The sequence below is a fragment of the Lutjanus erythropterus genome, chromosome 2 (assembly GCF_056507025.1).
Source record: "Lutjanus erythropterus isolate fLutEry1 chromosome 2, fLutEry1.hap2, whole genome shotgun sequence".
Taxonomy (NCBI): domain Eukaryota; kingdom Metazoa; phylum Chordata; class Actinopteri; order Lutjaniformes; family Lutjanidae; genus Lutjanus; species Lutjanus erythropterus.
The window spans coordinates 18,292,781-18,312,684 of NC_139318.1; the positions used below are offsets into that span (position 1 = coordinate 18,292,781).

At 40.2% G+C, this 19,904-nt stretch overlaps 1 protein-coding gene across 2 annotated transcripts in view; it reads left to right on the top strand.

Annotated features, from left to right (window-relative positions):
• Positions 1 to 4,466: 4,466 nt before the first annotated feature.
• Positions 4,467 to 19,904, top strand: part of quob (quattro b) — a 39,315-nt gene continuing 23,877 nt past the window's right edge. Inside the window, exons 1-2 of one of the 2 annotated variants that reach the window (XM_084730442.1) lie at positions 4,467 to 4,789; positions 19,125 to 19,322. In XM_084730442.1, coding sequence (XP_084586568.1) covers positions 4,787 to 4,789; positions 19,125 to 19,322 — 201 coding nt within the window. In that variant the 5' untranslated portion in view covers positions 4,467 to 4,786. The remainder of the gene's footprint in view (positions 4,790 to 19,124; positions 19,323 to 19,904) is intronic. The other variant, XM_084730435.1, reaches the window with a different exon arrangement.

Here is a 19,904-nt window from a genome sequence, read left to right on the forward strand (position 1 = left end):
CATGTCTTAAATCCTCTGTTAAAAGACAAAAAAACACATATGTGGTGTGGACAGATATTGACTGACTGGGAAGAAGCCCGGACTTCTATCCCTTCTGTTTATTGAAAGAACGAACCAAATGTCTAAATCACAAGCCCGGGCCCCTAATCTTGACAGGTCGGGGTCGAGCAGGAAATGATGTCACAGTCACAGCAGCAGATCTCCAGACGCTGATAAGGTCGCCCTTCCTGGGAAAGCGAAACAAGGGGAGAGACAGATAACCCCTTTGTCTTTTCCTTCCTCCTTTCATCTTGTCCCATCAGGACGAGAGTGATTACAGCCAAGAGCTATCCAGACGTTTGTCACTGAGACAGTACACTTCATAATAATGTCACTGAGACATGCTGAAAGTGTTTGGATGTCATCCAAGAGCAGGATAACCTCCATGAATTATCAATGCTGAGATTGCTCTTCTCTCCACTTGTGTTAAACGAAAACAACTCGCGCACACATAAAGTTAATGAATACAGGCTTGGAGAGCAAATGGAGTCAGGTAATTGATCCAAGAAGTGATGTAGGGGGTAGATTGCCAAGAGGAGAGTGAGTGTTTTTTTTCATCCCGTAATGACGATATTAGTCCATACACTCACTGTGAGTCATGCTTTATAAACTATCAAGACCGTAGGCTGCTGTGTCTAAGTGTACATGGGAGGCTGTGTGAGCAAGCGTTGGTTTGAAGTAAATCACTGAAGGGGTCCTGCGCACTTGCCTTAGGGGTCTCCCACTCACTGGAAAGGAATTAGAGAATGAGGGAGGAAGGGAAGACGGAGCACTTGGGGTCTCAACCTGCTGTGTTTGCGTGTGAATGTATGTGTTTATGTCAGTGCTTAAGAAACTGAAGTACATGTGCATGTTTATACAGCACAGTCGCTTAATGAACCAGCGTGGGTGTGTGCTCCAAACTTCCTGGCCTCAGCAGTATCTCCGGAAACTCTCGCTCTTTGTCTCTGTGTACATTTTTTTGTCTAGTTTTGTCTGGTTCTGCCTCTGTGTACCTATGCATGTTTATGTCTGCATTTCTGAGAGGACCCTATCAAATCTCCACACTCGCTGACTCACAAAGCACAGGGCGGCCCACTCCACCCCCTCATTCACCGTCTCGGTGTTGGTTTAGATGGACGGCCCATCTGGTTTTCATGAAGGAGGGATCAAAACTGAGTGTCAGCCCACTGTGGCCCACTTTCATCCTCTGCACCCTCAGCTCCGCCGTCACGTTTCAGCCGGGGAGACGGCCTGGACTGGTCTAGACCCTGACCATGAGTGAAACAAAAACAAAAGTAGATTGCCTTGCTTTCACATAAATCTGTCACAGATATAGCCAGGCGGATACATAGGCAGACTCCATACTATTGGCCTACTTTAGCTTATCACGGATATTTTGCTTTGCCGAGCAAAAAAAATCATTAAAAATATATTTGAGGTCACTTAAAAACATTAATTATGTATAACGACTTGTCCTTTTGTAGGTTATGTGGGGCTGGAGTTAATCCCAGCTGACATTGGACAGGTTTCGCTGTGAGGCAACAGTGCTAACCACTGCCCCACCATGCTGCCTTCACATAGAAACAAACATATCATTATACAGTTTTTTTTCTCCAGAAAATTTTCAGCTGAAAATGTTCTAGTGAGTATAATTCAAACCAAAGAATCCTTATCAAAATGTGAATTTGTGAATTTGTGGTATATCTATCATTGAGCTCTTTCTGGTTAAGTAAAACATCTGTCACTGCAGCGATCTTTTCCATAATCTTGTCAGACACTTATGAGCCTGTCAGTGGCAAAAATACAAGCACAAACAACAAGTAAGCATTACCTTCTCTGCAGGCTTTGCAGTGCATTGAGATGGCTGACAGTGATATTAATGTTCTTCAAATTTTACACAGTAGTTAGACGTTGGTTGTGACAATGGTCAGAAATGGAGAAAAGATAAAAGCGGACAACCTCTACCACGTTTGTCATTCAAATGATGGAGTACCGTGTAATACCAGGTAAGATTTTCGGGAACATAGTTCATTTCTGTTAATTTTAATTTTATAATAATTATATATAATAATAATAATAATATTTTTTGATCCACTATGACACATTGTGGTCCTCTGTGCAGTCAATGAATTTCTGAAATAGAAATATTAGCTTTGACTTTGGTCTTTATCTTGGCGGGTGCTGGTCATTTTTTGTCATTAGCAAACAGCAGTGTAGGGAAGCTGAAGAGAGGGAAGGGACACAGGAGGACACATAAACATCACATCCTTTGGATTTTCCTGGATAAACTGCCCCAAGTGTTTTACATAGAAGTCGGTCCACAGGCTGTTATTGGCAACCAAGAGAGTTGGAAAGGGTCTAATTTTTTAAGTTACATTACAATCCATCCACAAGCTTGTTCACATACCCTGTGTTGCTTCACTTTAAGTGCAGGTATAATAACATCCCCTAAAATGTTTTGGAGTAGACAGAGGTGTTCTTGTGGAACAAAGAAACAAGTTGTGGTCCTTTGTTGAGAAAATAAGAAAACAGAAAGTCTAAGACTGAAAAGGAGAGAATGTAACAAAGATGAGGACTGGAGAATGGAATAGTGCACCACATATTCAAGAACGTCACCTACATATTTTTGTGGTTTAGGGTGAAAGACAAATTAGCATGGCTTTCTTTCCGTGAAAGAAAAACATGTGAGGAATGCTCAAGAGAGTGCATTTTCTGCAGAGCGGGGAACCACAGAGCCAGAGAGAGAGGCTGAGGCGTATTCTTTCCTCACATTTCCAGCTGCAACTTCACCTGCTGAATAAAGAGAGACTTTTGATTAAAAGAAATATATTCTGCCCTTTCTCCTCATGATGAAAATATTCATGGACCCTCATGTAATTTCTGGAATTTGAATGAACAAACAGACGGAGGTTGAGGCCAACTCTGAGCTGCTCTAACCCACCTCACTCACACTCATTCTCTGGCCTTCAGCCGACAGAAATAAACGATCGCCTGTCAGTCTTTTTCCTCAAAAAAATGTCTCACTGATGAACCTAGCTTCTTCCAGCAGCAGGTCTTGGGTTTCACACTCTATACATCTTCCAAATCCAGATGTAAAATGTCGTCCAGAGGGTGTAACTCTGCATTCCTCGAGCCCAAATGTGCAGGTATAGCAGCAATCTTCACAGGCCTGCTGTTTGGCTTGGACCTCCCCGCAGGGAACCCCCCCTCTGCTGCCTCTCCCTTTGATATGAGTCAAAGACTGGGCAGTCTGCCGGAAGACAATCGCTGAAGAAAGGAAATGAGCGAGCCCAGTGCAGACAGTGGAAGTCTACAAGGGATGAGAGAGAGGAGAAAGACTGACTTAGCCCTCTAAAAGCTTCCAGTGATTAAAATAGAAAGAAAGGGGCCAGAAACGAGGGGCTGGATTTCTGCAGCTCTCTGATGCCGGGAGTGTGTGTGTGTGTGTGTGTGTGTGTGTGTGTGTGTGTGTGTGTGTGTGTGTGTGTGTGTGTGTGTGTGTACATGCAGGACAAGGTACACGCTCAGCAATAAAGTGCTAACTAGAAACATAAATGGTTCTTCAGCTTGTTCCCACAGGACAACCCTTTATAAAGATTCCACTTGGAATCACTTCAGAGGGTTCTACCTAGAACCCAGCATAAAGGGTTATACCTAGTTTCACCCAGATCCCCCAAAGAGGGGCTCTTACAGAGAACCCTTCAACTGTGTAATGGTTCAACCATTATTAGGAACCCTTTTATATTACAAGGGTTTATCTAGAACCCATTCAAGGGGTTCTACCGATAACCCTTTTATTTTGAAAAGATTTTATCTAGAACCCTTTCTACTAGGAACCCTTTTATATTGTGTTACAAAAACCCTTCATGAAAGAGCCTCTCAGGGGTTCTGCCCAGAATCTTTCCACCTTCTAAGGGTGCTAACAAGAGCCCACACCAGGGGTTCTAACAAGAACCCTTCTATATTTGGTTCCCAAGGAAAACCTGTTATTTTTTTGGTTCCAGCTAGGAACCAACACATACACATACACAATGTATTATACTGAATACTTGGAATGGTTCAAAATAAGTTGTGTGAACTGGAACAGAGGGCTTTATTCAACAGAGTTCCTCGGAAGCATATGGTTCTGGGTATAGCATCATGTCTGCAGGAAGAACACTGTTGGAACCCTTACTTCTAAGTGTGTAGGAGGTGGGAATGTATAAATTCACACGTGACATATACAGTAATGTATGTCTCTGCAGACTGCCATGCTTTTGTGCATCCATTTGTGACAAATAGTGTGTGTGGGTGTGCTTGGGTTGGGTATGTGATAGAGCCAGTATGTGTTAGAGAGAGAGCGAAGAAACTCTGAAAAGCCTCGAGGGGGATTTCCTCTGAAAGGGAAAGCTTTTCTCCTCCCCCTCTCAGACACTCTCCTTCCCTCCTTCCCTCTTTCTCTCTCTCTCACCCCAAACACTCAGAATAGCCAGAGACGCGAAAGAGAAGTGAAAGAAGAGCTTGAGGATCAACAGGCAGCCCGACACAAACTTGCTGCTCACAGACTTGCTGGAAAAGTCCATGAAGAATGGGAATGACTTTAGCCACTATTCGATCGAGACAACTCAATGTCATGTGGATGTACTTCAGTCAACCTCTGTTGTTGATGCACTAGACATGGCAAGAAGTCTCTCAGCACAGAGCCCAGGGAGGCTATCTGGAGAGGATTATCAGGAGCAAAAATGAAAAAAACTCTCTGCCCGATAGAGAAGAAACTCCTGTAAAGATGGTAAAGAAATATCCAAGTTTTTTTTTTTTTACTTCTGTGTGTCTGTTGTTATTCTCTGCTTTAAGAGTTAAAGTGCTCCACTGACCCAGTAACTGAGAGTGTGAGTTTCTGGTTTGGACAAGTGACTTTGTTTCTCTCTGTCATGTGTGACTGAACTTTTAGAAGCCTGATATGTTGAAAGCTCAGTTCACACAATGCAATGCTGTTTTTCTGTTGCGTTATACTTTCTTTCTTTGTTCTCTTTTTATGAAACTCTATCTTTGTGACATGCAAAAGCAACACAAAGCTAATGTCACTGCACTCTTCAAAGCTTTTTGTTACCCTGAGCACAGTTGGTGGGACTGTTTCCCGTCAACAGCCCACAGCACCTCAAGCTTTTTAAGCGTGTGCACAGAGAAAGCCACAGACAGGGAGCGACACATTGTCTTTTGTTTCGCATCTTTAAGTTCTTTGATTAGGACTTAATTCATGCAGACGGCACACATACTTCAGTGAGTAGAGAGTGTTTTGGTGTATAAATTATAGGACTACTTTGCCTGCACATATACTGGAATTCTCCAGTTCAGAGTTCGGCACTTTAAGAGGTTCAAAGTGCAGGGCTTTTTACGACTGGAAAGGACTCGACTAATCCTTGTCATGACAAAAACTAATTAATGACAGTGAGTGGCCACAAGATGGGATCGTGATAGACTTTGACGATGGGTTTGTGGGAGGATGTGGCTACTTTGAACTTTTATTTACTGCTTGTTGTTGCATTGAAATTAGTCAGATAAATACAGGTATAGAGTGGAAATAAGATCAAACAGCTTACTGTAAAAGTCTGATGCACAAATGTTTAATAAATGCTGTAAAAATAATTAATTTTTCAAATTGAACTTAAAATTTCTGGTATTTATTTTCAAAACATTTCAAAGCTCATGAACCTGAGCTCTTCTAATTTAGAATGATCAGCTGAATGAATGTACTGTACAGAGTTCAATCACTTCATTGGATTAGTTTCTAAATACACATTATCAGCAAACTGAGAAAATATAAAAGAAAATCAAATTTGTATGTGATGTTTGCCAGTGTGACTGAAGAGTTGTTGGTTCAACTTAATATCTTAAGCTTATTAAACATGTTTTCTTAAGTACAACTGAATTAATCAAGTTTATTTGACTAGAAAAGTTGATTTGAATTCTTACAAAATTATCTCAACTTGTCTACTCAAATTCAGACAACTTAAAAATTTTAAACTTTTTAAAGTTAAAGGTAATAGTTAATTCTTCAAGATGTCACAAACTTAGAAGTGTTCCCCCAAAGATAAAAAGATTTATAGTGAACTGAAATATATTCATTCAGTCCTCACAATGTTTACTGTACCCCTCTTCTTTATATGGAAAGCAGTCAGACCCATAACATCTGTCCACACGTGCCACAGAAATTTACAGAGCGCAGGAAGTCAGGATGTTTAAAGGAGTCCAGACTTGGCTGCTCATCATGGCGACCACTTTACTGTACTTTGTCCTCCCTCCCTTCACATCAGCTGCAGCTCTTGTTTGACCAGCTTTACAGCCCCAACTGTTTGTTTTACTTATTGCATGACTGATGGTGTTTTCCGTGACCACCCTCCAACTTACAGTCATGAGCCTGCAGAGTCTAAATTATTAGATTACTGCACCGTGCATGACCAGGAGGTTCTATCTTGGGTAAACACTCAGCAATGATACAAAACCCAGAGCCCTGACTTGCTGGTGTGAATTGTATTTGCATTTAGTTACTGTGTGACGAGGACAACCAAGAGTCATTCATTCACCAGCAAGGTCAAGTGCACTCTTCCTAAGGCCTTTCAGCAGCAGCATGCTTTTTTTTCATTCTTTGTACTGTAAACATGGTGATCTGTGCAGTGCAGATTATGTTTTGCGATGTTAGAGGCTGTTGCAGTATTCAAAGCCTATTCAAAGTTAATGCAAATCATCAAAGCGTGTATGAGAGTCGCTCTTGGGTTTCAGATGTGCTCTAGTCTTGTCAAAACAGGTTTAGACTGAGCATAGCAGGTTTTTCTGTGATTCATTCAAAATGGTAAAAATGCCAGCTGTCATTAGCAAAGGTTAATTTTAAGAGAGCAAGTGAATGATGGTAGATTTAGTTTTCACAAGGCAAAACGCGTGGTTTAGATCATGTTTTCCTTAATTCATAACAAGACTGATTATTTTAAACCTGCATTGATTTACTACTACTTGGGGGCAGCACAGGTTAACAAAATATTAATCTCAAATAACATATAGGCCCTATCTGTATATGAATGCAGACTCTATAGACAAGGTTTTGGTATCAGAAGTGCACTGTTTCAGTTTGTAGTTCGATTGTAGTTTTGGTAGTATGGAGCAGGCGCATTTGAGCAGGCTTTGGTTGCATGATGACAGGCACATGGAAGAGGAGGCTGGGCCTGGATATCCGTTATCTGTTATGCGGACATCTGAAGCCCCAACATAACATATTATTTATTTATTATAACTTATACAGTTGAGATGGCGAACATCTGAACTGTTGCCTATTTAAACATCTAGCAGACACATCTAGCAACATTATCATTCATTTGGTGTCTTGTTTGTGTCCACCTGATGAACGTCCGACAGTCGCTCCTTTTTCTTCTGGTTGTGTTCTCTCCTTGAAAAAATATGTGTCTCATTTATTGCTAAATTTTCCACAACTTGTTTACTAGCTAGTTGCTAACTTTATCTGTCTATTCTTTGATGCAGTGCAGGTAGTATTCAGTGGGTTTAGCAGAGCTTTTTAGCTAACATCTACCACATCTAGTTAATGTGAGAAGTGAGACTGCATAAAAACAGTGGTTGGGGGCCCTAAAACCAAAACCTTGAGCTGAAAGACACTAAACGTTAAGTAGAGCTGAGTAATTCTTTGTGGGTTTGTCAAAACAATTCTTTCACATAAATATTTGATTCATTATTGATAAAAGATGTTGAAATGTTGATCAAAGCAGCTTGAAGTCTCTTGCAGCAGTCGTAGACTTATCACATACCTACTCCATTTCAGTCAGCCTATCAGGCTGCAGCGATATGCTCATCAGTCACAGTGCATTTTTCAGCCATTCAGCTTAGAGTTTGCATGCACATACCTTAATCTATTCATCACTCAAACCACTGTGGACACAGTGCGAGAGCATCCAGATTTTGATTGGCTGACAGTATACATACTGACCTGACTTTAAAGGGTCACAGCTGTGTCACTGGCTTTCTAACAGCCATGGCACAGTCATCAGTAGCTCCCTCCCCTACGCGTAACAAGTCATCACGTCTTTACAATACTGTCGTCTGTGCTCCCCTTGGCAGATGAATAATACTTCCTGCTTCACTTGCAGTGATTTCGCCAGGTTTTTTTTTTTTTTTTTTCACAGAGGCAGACGGGGAAAAGCTATGCAATGAACTGATGTGATTTGTAGAGAAAATACGCGTAATTGCAGACATCTGCTATGTGGAGCTGTATGAGTCGAATTATTTCTATTTAGCTTCAGTCAGCAAGTCAAGGTTCTGAGAGTTGTCATGGAGCTATAAACCATATTTTCAGTGTGTTTATTATCTCTGTATCACAAAAGTGGGTCAAACTCAACAAAGGCTGTGCAGCAAATTCTCAAAACAGAGACATCGCCAAGTGTTTTGAGGCAAATGTCTGTGTAGCCAGTGTGTGAGAGCCAGTTTTCAGCTGCATTGTCTCTAGAAGCACATTATCTGCAAAGATGTCATTTCCCTCCCAGACTGTGTTTGAAAGATACTGAGTGTGTTTACATGTACACTAGTATCCTGATTAGTAGGTTAGATAAGACCTTACCTCAAGAAGCCTGGATACATCACCTGGAGCTCTCTGATAGAAACCAGGACAGAGTGATACATCACACTGAACACACCTTATTCAGGTTTCTCACAGTGGCTGAGAGGGTGAGAAATTAAGACCCAACTGCAGGCAGACGATCAGTGATCAAGTTAAGATCATGTATATGGAGATATGAATAACCAGGTTTTTCATATCCATATTCATATTAATAGAAATGCCATATCCTGAATATAATCAAAAAAGGATAAGACTCAAAACCAGGACACTAGTGCACATGAGAATGCATTCGATTTTGTTGGGGCTCCTTGCGTCACTTTTTTAGGACAATAACAGTTGTATTTTAGCTAGTTCAGTGATCATGGAACATCTGTCTCATGTCAAAAGAATTCATTCTTGCTTGCTTAACTTCAAAACCAGCTTAACAACTTCAGTCAAAGCTGTCGGGCAGAGCATGAGGTGGCACCCTGTACAATAAAGGCCCCAACACATGATCAGCAGCAAAAATGCTTTGCGCTAGCTATACCATTGTTTTCCTATGGAGAGAGCGGTGTTGCCCGACCAAGCGGTACCGCTACCCTCAGTGTGGCGTACCGCTTGGATCTGCCGCTGATCACTGTGCGCAAAGTTCAAATTTGAACTTTGACCTTGTTTGCCGCAGAGGAGAGAGAAACTGATGGTCAAGTCTTGAAGGGGAACTCCTGAACCGCGAAAGATCTCATGAGAGTCATCATTTTAACGTCACAATGAAGGAACGACATCTCATGAGAACTTCACAAATCAAGGGTTCCCATTCAGACACGACTGAAGAAAAGTGTTTCAGGGTTCCCCAAACTCTGTAACACAACATTAAAAGCAGACTATGATCTTGCCAGTAAATGTAATGCATGACGAAATGTAAACAGTCAGACTGGGTTAAAAGGTTTGTGAATCATATAATTTATGAAGTTAGCTACTTCCGGACCTAAAATTAGCTCAGCTGTTTGTATTCCTGACAGACAGGACGTAGTGACTGTAGCGCTATGCTTTGCCTCTCTGCGCTCTACCTGGTGGTGAGGCCGAGACAAATTTCTTATCATGTGATAAGATATATAAGGCAATTTAGTGATTCTATAAGCTGACACTTCATAGACTGAGAGCTCCTGGTGAGCACATGCAGACTGGATCCAAAACAGCCTCAGAGACTAAGGGAGGCCAGTTTGACTACAGAGATTATAGTACAGAGGTGTTTTATTGCTGAGTTTGACTCCCTGTAGAGTCAAGCCAAGATAAACAGTTAGTGGTTAGTTACTTACTGACTTATTTAAACTAACTTACTTTAGCAACAAGTAAAGCTGTCTTTCCATCAGGAAATTGGTTTTGTTGCCGGCAACCAGCAGCTCCGGCAGATGTGCTAAAGCTATCTCTCTATCAGGAAACTGTGAAATTAAATAATCAAGAGTTGAAGTTGAGCAGCTGGAGGATATCAAAGGGGAAACTAGGAAATAATTTCCCTTGAAAATATGATCCATTTTCATCCAAATCAGTAAATAAAGTTATAAAGTTATGCTTTTATACAATGAGGCCCACCAGATACATTCTATCTACTCTGGTGAATGGATTCACTGTAACTTTAGTTTAGTTTTAGTTTGACAATGCAATAGGTTGCAGATGCACTGGTAACTGTCCGTCATTATTCTTTCTCCTGCATTTTTCTGTAAGTGGAGGACACCATGAAGGTAGCACTTTCTCTGTTCATGCACTTGTTTGGAATTATAGAAAACTTTGCAGACGCAAATACACACAGCAGCAGATGTCAGTGTTTAGTACACTCCCTGTAAACACACTCATGTACTGATCAGCAAACAGATCCCATGTGCTCGGACTTAGTGGACTTCACAAGGCCATCCTTTTCTTGTCTTAATCTTTTTAAATTTCTTGGCCATTTTAGCATCGTGAGTTAAACTGTGGGGCTATTATGGTGTGCTACAGTCTCAAAAAACAAAGTATTCAGAATTTTATTCCTGATAGCTTGCCAGAATGCACGCTTTAGGGAAACAAGAGATCCCATGGAAGTCTTGTCATGTAAATGGGAGTGGTTCATTATGAGTCAGTGATGGAGAAATTCCAGACAAAATCTGAACTTTTCAATGGTTATCAGTTTTAGTCTTTAATGTACACTGAGGCATTTTAATCTTTTGAGGAAGCATTCTTCTTGGTTTTAAAACCACCATCTGTGCCAACTACTGTACAAACTCTGCTGCACATCAGACATTGGGCAACTTGGCTAAATGCAACACCTGTCTGATCCTGTGCTACGATTTAAGAAATATGCTGACCTGGCATGGCAGGAAATGGGATAATCAGTCCTTTTGTTGAGTGCATCCAAACAGTAGTATCCTCCCTTCAGAGAATGAATGGAGGCATTGTTTCAGAGCCATGTGTCCTTAAATGTTACACTTCATAACAGGTAGTGTGCAGCCGTGAGTCAGTGTTTGTGATTTCAAAAGAGATGTCTGATTCGTGTGTCAGACACACTTGGTTGATTGTTCTATGAGATGGTAAAAGACAGATAATTTCTGCAGTGTTCTTTTGAGACTTCCAAGTTACATGGAAGATTACAAACCAGACGGTCATTGTTCATTATTTACAGATTCAGGGAGATTATTGACTCGCTTGTGAAATCAAATCTCAGATCACCCTCATGCAGGCCAGTTTTAAATTCTTGGATCCTGTGCAATATGAGAAGAAAAGGCCAAACCAGAAAACTGACACACTCACTCTCTATTCAAATGGCCTCTCCATTCTATAAACATAGCTTGAGCTGTTACATACTACAAAACGAATGAATGAATAATAGGAACCCTGCCAGATTAAAGGTCTGTTTGTGAACACACACTATGTTTACCGCTGGCAGCACTAACTCTAAGGAATGATGTTGGAGTTTTGTCTCGTTGGGGCCTTTCCACTGGTTAAAAGGATTTAAGATGGCTTAGCTGAATGGAGTGGCCCTCTGCTGAGTTTAACAAGAGTGGATCATACACAAAGACAGCACTGTCCTAATGCCAAAATCAGGAGATACTGAATGTGGAAGAAGAGAAAAGTGGAGACGGATGAAGAATAACAGAGATACTGGAAGCATGTTTTTGATTATGATATGACTAAGACTGTGATCATGATTATGATTATGATTGCTCCAAGAATCAACATCATCCCACTTTTGGGTTTTGTGTGAAACCAGTAATAGTGTGTATACCCTGTGAATGCAAACATTTATTATGGCTTTTTTAAAGCCACAAATGAAGAGAAAGAGCCTTTCAAAAGCCCTTCAAAAACGTTCTGGAAATGTAACCATGTTAGTTTTACATAAGGCAAACTTAGCATGTTAACATCTAGAAAATGTTAAGGGGAAACGTTCAAGTAAGCTTGCTGATACATTCAACTCTGCAGTCAACTTACTGTCCTAGAACATTCTAGGAATGTAATAAAAACACTTTGTGTCAGACCCTGCAGTTTTAATATCTAGGGCAGTGTTTCCAAATTTTCTTCTGTGGACCCACTTTTTAAAAATCACTAACCTATTCACGATGGCTTCATCAATAAATCTTGGAAAGAGTTCATTTGTGCAAGAATGAACATTCCTGCCATTTTTACATCCACTTCCACATCATCTTAAATCATCTTGATGGTACACATGTTAAATACCTAATAAATGCATTTAGGCTGATTTAACACCCTATCTCTATGTTTTATTTCCTCTCATCAGGAAAACATTATAGGACATTTTAGTCTACTTCATAAATAAGCAAAATAAGTGCACTTAAGAGGAATTAACAGGCTCTTACTTTTTTCTTCTCATCAGTTAAACAATTTACACATTTTAAATGCTTTACTAAAGGTGTACTGCAGATATAAGTCTTAAATTTGCAGAATTTATTCCATAGTCTTTTATTTATTTGGCAACCCAAACACAATCTCCTGTGACCCACCTGTGTTGGCATTAGTTTTGAGTCAGAAAATCTTTAACACTGAGGGAATGTTCTGCAGGAATGTTCCTTTCCCTGAATCAAAAACAAATGTTTCTAGAACCAAATTTTGTTTGCCAGGTTGACATTTATGCTCTTTTTTTGTTCTTCCCATGGTGATATTTCTTAGTGTTAGGTGTCATATCCCATCAGCCCCTTGCATTCTCACTTTGGCTGAGTTGGTGTCACCTTGGACATATTTGCACGTTCATACATGCAGGCTTCAGGATTTACCGGCAGGTCTTGACTCATGTTTTAGTGTCAGCCCAGAGGTGGAGTGACAGTTCATTTTTATTATAAGTATGTCAAGAAAATGTGATGACTGGCCAAGACAGAGACATCAGCAAATCATTCAGTATCAGGAGCTGTACCCATTTAGTTGGGGTTAATCTTCTTTACAATCACATTCTGGTCAACATACCTGCTCTAATCTTTTGAGCCTTTGTGACTGATGGCACAGATACACACTGTGCATTACGCATCTTGACAGCTTGTTTATACCGTGGCTCAAATCTGGGTCCTGACTTTCGGTGACCACAGCCTAAGGCAATATGGAGAAACCTGTAATTATGTGCTTAATGCTCAACACTGCAAAAACTCCCAGGGGGCCTGAAGGGTGGACAAGAGAAAGAAGGAGGGGACCTTTATAACAAATGCCTCTTGTCTACACTAGCATGCCAATTCAGGTCAAACAATGACTTTTGTTGGAGACTGGAGCTGTTTCTGGAGTTAAGTCACAGGCTGCACTGGACAGCAGTGGGCAGAGAGGGAATCCCCTTGTGGTGAATGTGTAGGGGAGGCAGTGGTGGAATGTAGTTCTCAGCTGGATATCGATCAAACCCCACTGTCTCTGCTGGCCAAGCTAAAGGTTCAAGATTCAGACCTGACCGAATTCTCTTCACTGGTTGACTGTGGGAATAAAAAAAAAAAAGGTAGCAACTCTGTGTCAACCAGACCATGTCTGTCAACATGAGGAAGCGAGAGCGAGATACTGTATGCTGATATACAGTAAAAGATTGTGTTATCATAATGATGCAGGGAAGTGATTTTGTCTGGGTGCTCACATGGGACTGAGCAAATTGCTGTTAACCAGGAGTTTTTATAATTGGAGGAACTGTTAAAATTACAAAGGATTGGCTGCAGTGCAGACAAAACAGCAGAGAGGCTAAAGTCTAGCACCAGGGTTTGATGGGACACTGCAGACATACTGCACACATACTGCACACAGCTGCCAGGCATCCTGACTGGTGACATACTCAGTCCAAAACATAATATTTCTGTAAATAAATACCCTCAAACTGCACAAAACCAAGATTCTAGTGTTAGTATCAATGCCAACTATTTACATACAATCATAACATTCAGTGCCACAAACAAGCAAAGAACAAAGAATTACAAAACTGAGGCAACTCACCACTGAAGCTCTGCAATCTGTAATATTAAAAAAATAATAATAATAAAAGACATAATTTCCATCGATAAATACTCATGAACTACATGAACGAGGCAACATTGTTTGTAAGCCTTAAATATCCATCTCTGTATGGAGTTTTCATGCAAATAGAAGCAACATGTTGGTCTAAAGATGGTTGCTGCAGTCTGACATTTTGATTGACATCTCACTTGAGAAAACAGGAACTTTCATGTCTTATCCACAGCCTGCAATTGTCAATAAGAATCCGAGTTGAAAGGAAGTGTCGGACTCTCTTTTCCTGTGTAAAGATAGTTGAAACAGATTGTGATGATGACTGTCATTTCATATAACCAATGACATCCTGAAAGGGACAATATGCAGTTTTATATGAAGCTAGAACAGAGAAATTAGGTAAATTTAGATAGATGGCTTTGAGTTGCTTTTTTTGTATTCTTAACCGCCACAGCAGAGTTCTTTTGGGATCTGCAAATGGCTTTTTAAAAAAAAGAAGAAAAGAAATGCCTAGACACACCCTTAGAAAGACATGTACTCCAAATGGTTCATCAACAACCTTCCATTTTACTTTGGGTGCACCATGGATAGGAACTTTAGTATAATTTTGGAAAGATGGATTTCGTGCTGACATCACTTTTTCAAATGGTGTAAAAGTTTCTTCACCTCCACTCAGTGCCCAAACTAGTCCTCCATTGCTGTGATAGTGAAGAAAACAATCTTAAAAATTGCATATGCTGAATATTTGGATGTTCGCCACTCAGGGTGTCACATGCATAGGCTGTATTGTTCAGAAATGTTGTGTTCCATTGCCTGCTCACTGAATTGTTCAAGAATCTCACTAACACATATTTTGACCAGTTTACCTGTAGTCATAAGCCAAATGGACCGCTACCACTTTTTCTGTTGTTATGATAATAACTACAGTTATGACTTTAATGGTTGTTGTCAAATTCCAAACTAATCTACAACGGGTATAATAGGACACAATTTTGCTTTGTCTCAGAAGAATTCATGCGGAGCCTCTCACAGTTGGGCCTGTTTGGCTTGTTGTCTGGCAGTTTGTCAGATGTAATGAAACACAGAAGAACTCTCAACACCGGCAGCTACCCTCCCTACCCTCAGTTCATTTGGCTGGCTGGCCTGTCTGAACTGGGTCCAGCTGAGCTATGCTTAGTAAAATCTCAAGAGAGTCTCCCTCATATGAATATCACTGAGCCAAACCACCCACAGAGAGGAGCTCCAGTCGAGGGGGGGAAATGTCTCATGCTTTTAACCTTCTTTGTTTTGAGAAGAAGTTGATCCAGGCATAAGCATTTGTCATCTTAGCCAGAGTGTTAACAAAAAGAGGTTCCAGTCTCTAACGATTTTGATGTAATGTTATGATAATGAGTCAATAAAACTTTAGTCTAAGGTTGAATTGCAGTAGGGGATTGATTTAAAGTCACACGGTCTTGTGGTTTTGTGCAATCATTCAACTTAATTTATGAAAGGGAGTTTCTCAAAGAGCAATTCCGCCTTTTTTCAGGAACGTCCTGATCTAATTCACACAGCTACACACATTCACACCTGGAAGCTGCCCAGTGCAACCACAGTCTGAACTGAGCAGCTCCACCGGGGCAGTTGGGGTTTAGGGCCTTGCTCAAGGACACCTCAGTGGTGATCATGAGAAAGTTATAAGCTTGCTTCACAAAACTTTAGGCAACCACTGTTCATCAGTAACGACAAAACTATACCTTTTCAAACAGAACTTACAAATTGAACATCTCAGGCTGTACAGTACCTTAACAAAGCTGTGTTGTAGCTACAGTATGACCTCAGGTTTATCTTTGAGAAATACAGTAGAACTGAAAGTTGAATACTACAGTCAGTCTGAAACAGCTGTGATGCATTACCATTCAAGAGCCAGCCTCGAAGGTATTCTGTTCTCCATTTCCTAATCTATTGTGACAGATGTGCACAATCAGAAAAGGGAAGCATTCTTTTTCACTGAGGACATCCAATGTCTACAAAAGACACAAAGACTCAGCATAAGTGCTCAAATATTGATACTGATTTACATCCAACATCCCACCTTAACTGCTGTGGATTAACACTGACTCATTTCACAGACATTCCAGATACTTCAAGGGATAGTTTGAATGATTTGAAGTTGTATGAGATACTTATAGATAGTAAGTCTATAAGCCACATTAGTTGGAGAACAGCACACCCCCAGTTTGGAGAAACCAACAAAACCCTGTAGGCGAAATCAATATTTTTACCTAGCACAACAGGAGAGCTTCTGGTCTACTGCTGCTTTGATCTGTTAGTTAGTGTGTGCTATTGTGTAACTTTGATTAATCCACTATCCTTTAAAAAAAAAAACAGAGTCACATAATAGCACAAACAACATAGCAGATGTAGGCAGCAGTAGACCAGTAACTCCTGTGTTCTGCCAGGTAAAATGATTGATTTCACCCATAGAGTTTGGTTGCTTTCAAAACCCGGTGAAAATATAAAACATATAGCTTTGACTTAAACTGACAGTTCATTTTTTAGGCTTACCCTTTTTAAGTGGCTAAAATACGTCATTGCTGCGTTGCTTCTCCAAACTGTAGCTTATACACTCATAAACTATCGAGTACCTCATACAACCCTACTTCAAATAATCCAAACAATCACTTCTATTTGGACAAGTTTTAGCTAAACCCTGAATACAAAGATTAAAAAGAGTTTTATAATCAAAGTAGAATGATTTACTGAAGTGTTCACTGAATCATGAAACAACTTGCCGATGTTTCATGGCTGTCCAAGGTGCTCCCAAAAGCATCCGTTAGCCAAACAGTCAGCAGCACAGTCCCAGTGCTAACCAGTGTGAGGTCTTTGAAGCCGCAGCACTTGTGTTTACCCTGGGCCGGTCTCTGGTCCTGGTTAGGCCATCAAACTAAATGAGGAAGGGGCTAAAAACAGACTCCTTTGTAGGGCTGGGAGATTAACACAGTGGGGTACTATGGAACGATTGTAAGAATAGCACGCCTGCTGTGGTTAGCGGCTAAGACCTGTCCAGATCCAAAATAAGTGTCAAGTGCTTATTTTCAACTGTCAACTCAACATGAATATTACTAATATTAGTCATTTTCTTTTCATCACAAAGAGACATTTGTTTGACTGCCTTGTATGTGAATATGAGATCAAACATACATTTCAGCATGCTTTATGGGTACTAATAGAAAAAAAGAGCATAATACAGAAGAAATATTTAAGCAGTCCTTAAGCAGTGATGCTTAAGGACAAAACATCACTGCCTATATGCAGCATCACAGAACTGCTAGGCTGCAGACTCTTTTAATGAAGGTCCTCTAAATTGCTTTTTGTTTTTTTACTTTATCTTTTGCAACCCAAAGGCACATGTCTTGTTATATGCATATAAATGTTGTGCACTAACATATTACTGTTAAGTAGCTGTTTGATTTATATGACATTTTATAACCAAGTGACAGGCAAAGCTTGAAAGTAATTTACTGTAGTTCCTATATTGCACAATCAAATCAAGTACAGTATTTGCAGACAGTGTATTAAAATGCTTTAAAGATGGCCTGTTTTCATCTGGATGGTTTCCGTGTGCCTGGCTGGACTTTACCCATCATGGCACAGATGGTGAGAGTAGCTTGTCCACTGCAGACATTTGTACATGCAGTAAACATTAACAAGTATGCCTCTAGACACAAATGGTGTCATGTTACATCTTTGGGAGTATTTTTGATGGGAAGGTGCATTTCTTTTTGTCTGCTTTGCCTCTACACGACACTTTGAATCAGATCAGACCGAACCAGTTCTGCTACAAATATACCAGTTTAAATGACGCATATCTTGGCCAGAGATTAAACAAGTTGCACATACTCATGCAAGACAGACTTAATCATCTCCAGATAAAGTTGAAAAGCTTTGCATTAAGTTCACCCACAATCCCTCAGTTGATCCCATAAACATGACAGTTATTAACTTACTGCAAAAGATGTATTGTAAGTAGATTGAATTGTTTGTTATGTTATGATTTTGGTGAATTTGATCTTTTGCTATAGGTTTTAGTTTGTTAGAGATGATATTACCTGTAACTATTCAGGGGAACAAAGTAATAATTCGCTTTTTCTCTTTGTTCCTGATTCTGAAGCACAGCAAGAGGTAAAAGGCCAAGAAAAATATCTGTCCTGGCATTGTGGATTTACAAAGCATTTGTTTTTGACATATCATGGCCACATGGACTTTAATATAAAACAGTGTTAAGTCAAGTCCAAAAACACACTTACCTTTGAAATTCATGGTCCACATCACACACTCGGGGTACTAATTTTCAAACACGTGTGACTCACAGTCCAGGTCACTATTAAAAGCTACTGTTGATTGTAGCTGAAACACAAGCATATATATAAGATCTAAAACTTGTATTAACAAATTAAAGTTAACAAGAATATGGCCATTAAAAATGATATAAACCACATTCAGCACTATTAAATAATTGCAATACCAGCATTTCAGTTTGAGGGCAGCTGTTTCAAGTACAGTATATGAGATGATGATGTCTGTAAAGGAAGATTTATTCGACTTAATTAAATATTTTATTGTTCATACGCCTTGGTTGGAAGGTTGATAAAATTCTCATTTGAAAAGAATGTGCAGATCACACCACTCCTTTATTTATGCACCAACACTGACGTACTGTTAAACCCTCATGACGTTATATATGCACAGTTGTAGTATTCTTGCAATCATTTGTCGTAAAGTGTTTTTTAATTTGTTCTAAGCAATCCTGGTTTTAGGGTTTGGTTGAGTTCCTGTGGCTTTGACACAGGAGCATACAGTAAAATGAGATGCAAGAAGATACAAAAATCACAAACCTACCTATTTTTTTCTCAGACAGGGGCAGTTTGTAGTTAAGTAAACCTCTATCATCTGTATATGTAGTTTCCATTAATTTATTGTCTTTTTTAACATTTTGTTGTTGCAGGTAGTCTTGAGATGTCTCACAGCGTATACACAGGATAATGTTATTACACATAACTCATCACACTGACCCCTGTCTCTTCTTGTCCCTCAGAACCCAGAATCTCTGGACGCGTCCATCCAGAGCGCCCTCTCGGCCCTCTTTCCACCTTTTGAGGCCACAGCGCCCATCGTCCTCAGCCAGCTGTTTCGCTCCATTGAGGAACGTTACCACGGGGATGCATTGCAGTGCCTGCTGGACTTCCTCATCCCCTCCAAACACCTGCTGGAGAGTGTCCAACAGGCAGCATGTGTGAGTATCAATACATTTCAGTGCATACTGTAGGCTATATCTGAAGACTTTTGTCTTCTTATAGTGTGCTGCATGTGCACACATCTTCCTATTTTCCATAAGCTACACTAGTACAAGCAACAGTTCAGTGTCTTTCTGACACACTCCCTTTCAGATGCTGACAAAAGTACCCCCCCTCCGCAGAGGCTCTATGCCACACTAGGGGGCCTGCCCCACAGTTTAAGAACCCATTCTGCATGTCAAAATTTTGCAATTTGTTATTGAGTTAGAATTGGTAGAATAGGCTCTTTGAGGGAGTTGACAAAGTCTGAACATTAGATTCAGCCTTGAGAATCCCTTTCCTTTTAACTACAGAACTTGCCTGAGATATTTTTTTTTTTCAGTATCAAAGTAATCTGGTCATAATTGTTTGTACATTCATGGTACATTACAAAAAAGAACCGGTAATAGCTAATTCAGCATACTTTTAATTCCACCAATTGCCAAAATGTAACCAAATACAGGCAAGAAAAAACTAGGCTTAAAGCCACAGTGTATCTCACTGACTAGACAGCATCCTGTTTACATCCAAGGAAAAATGAG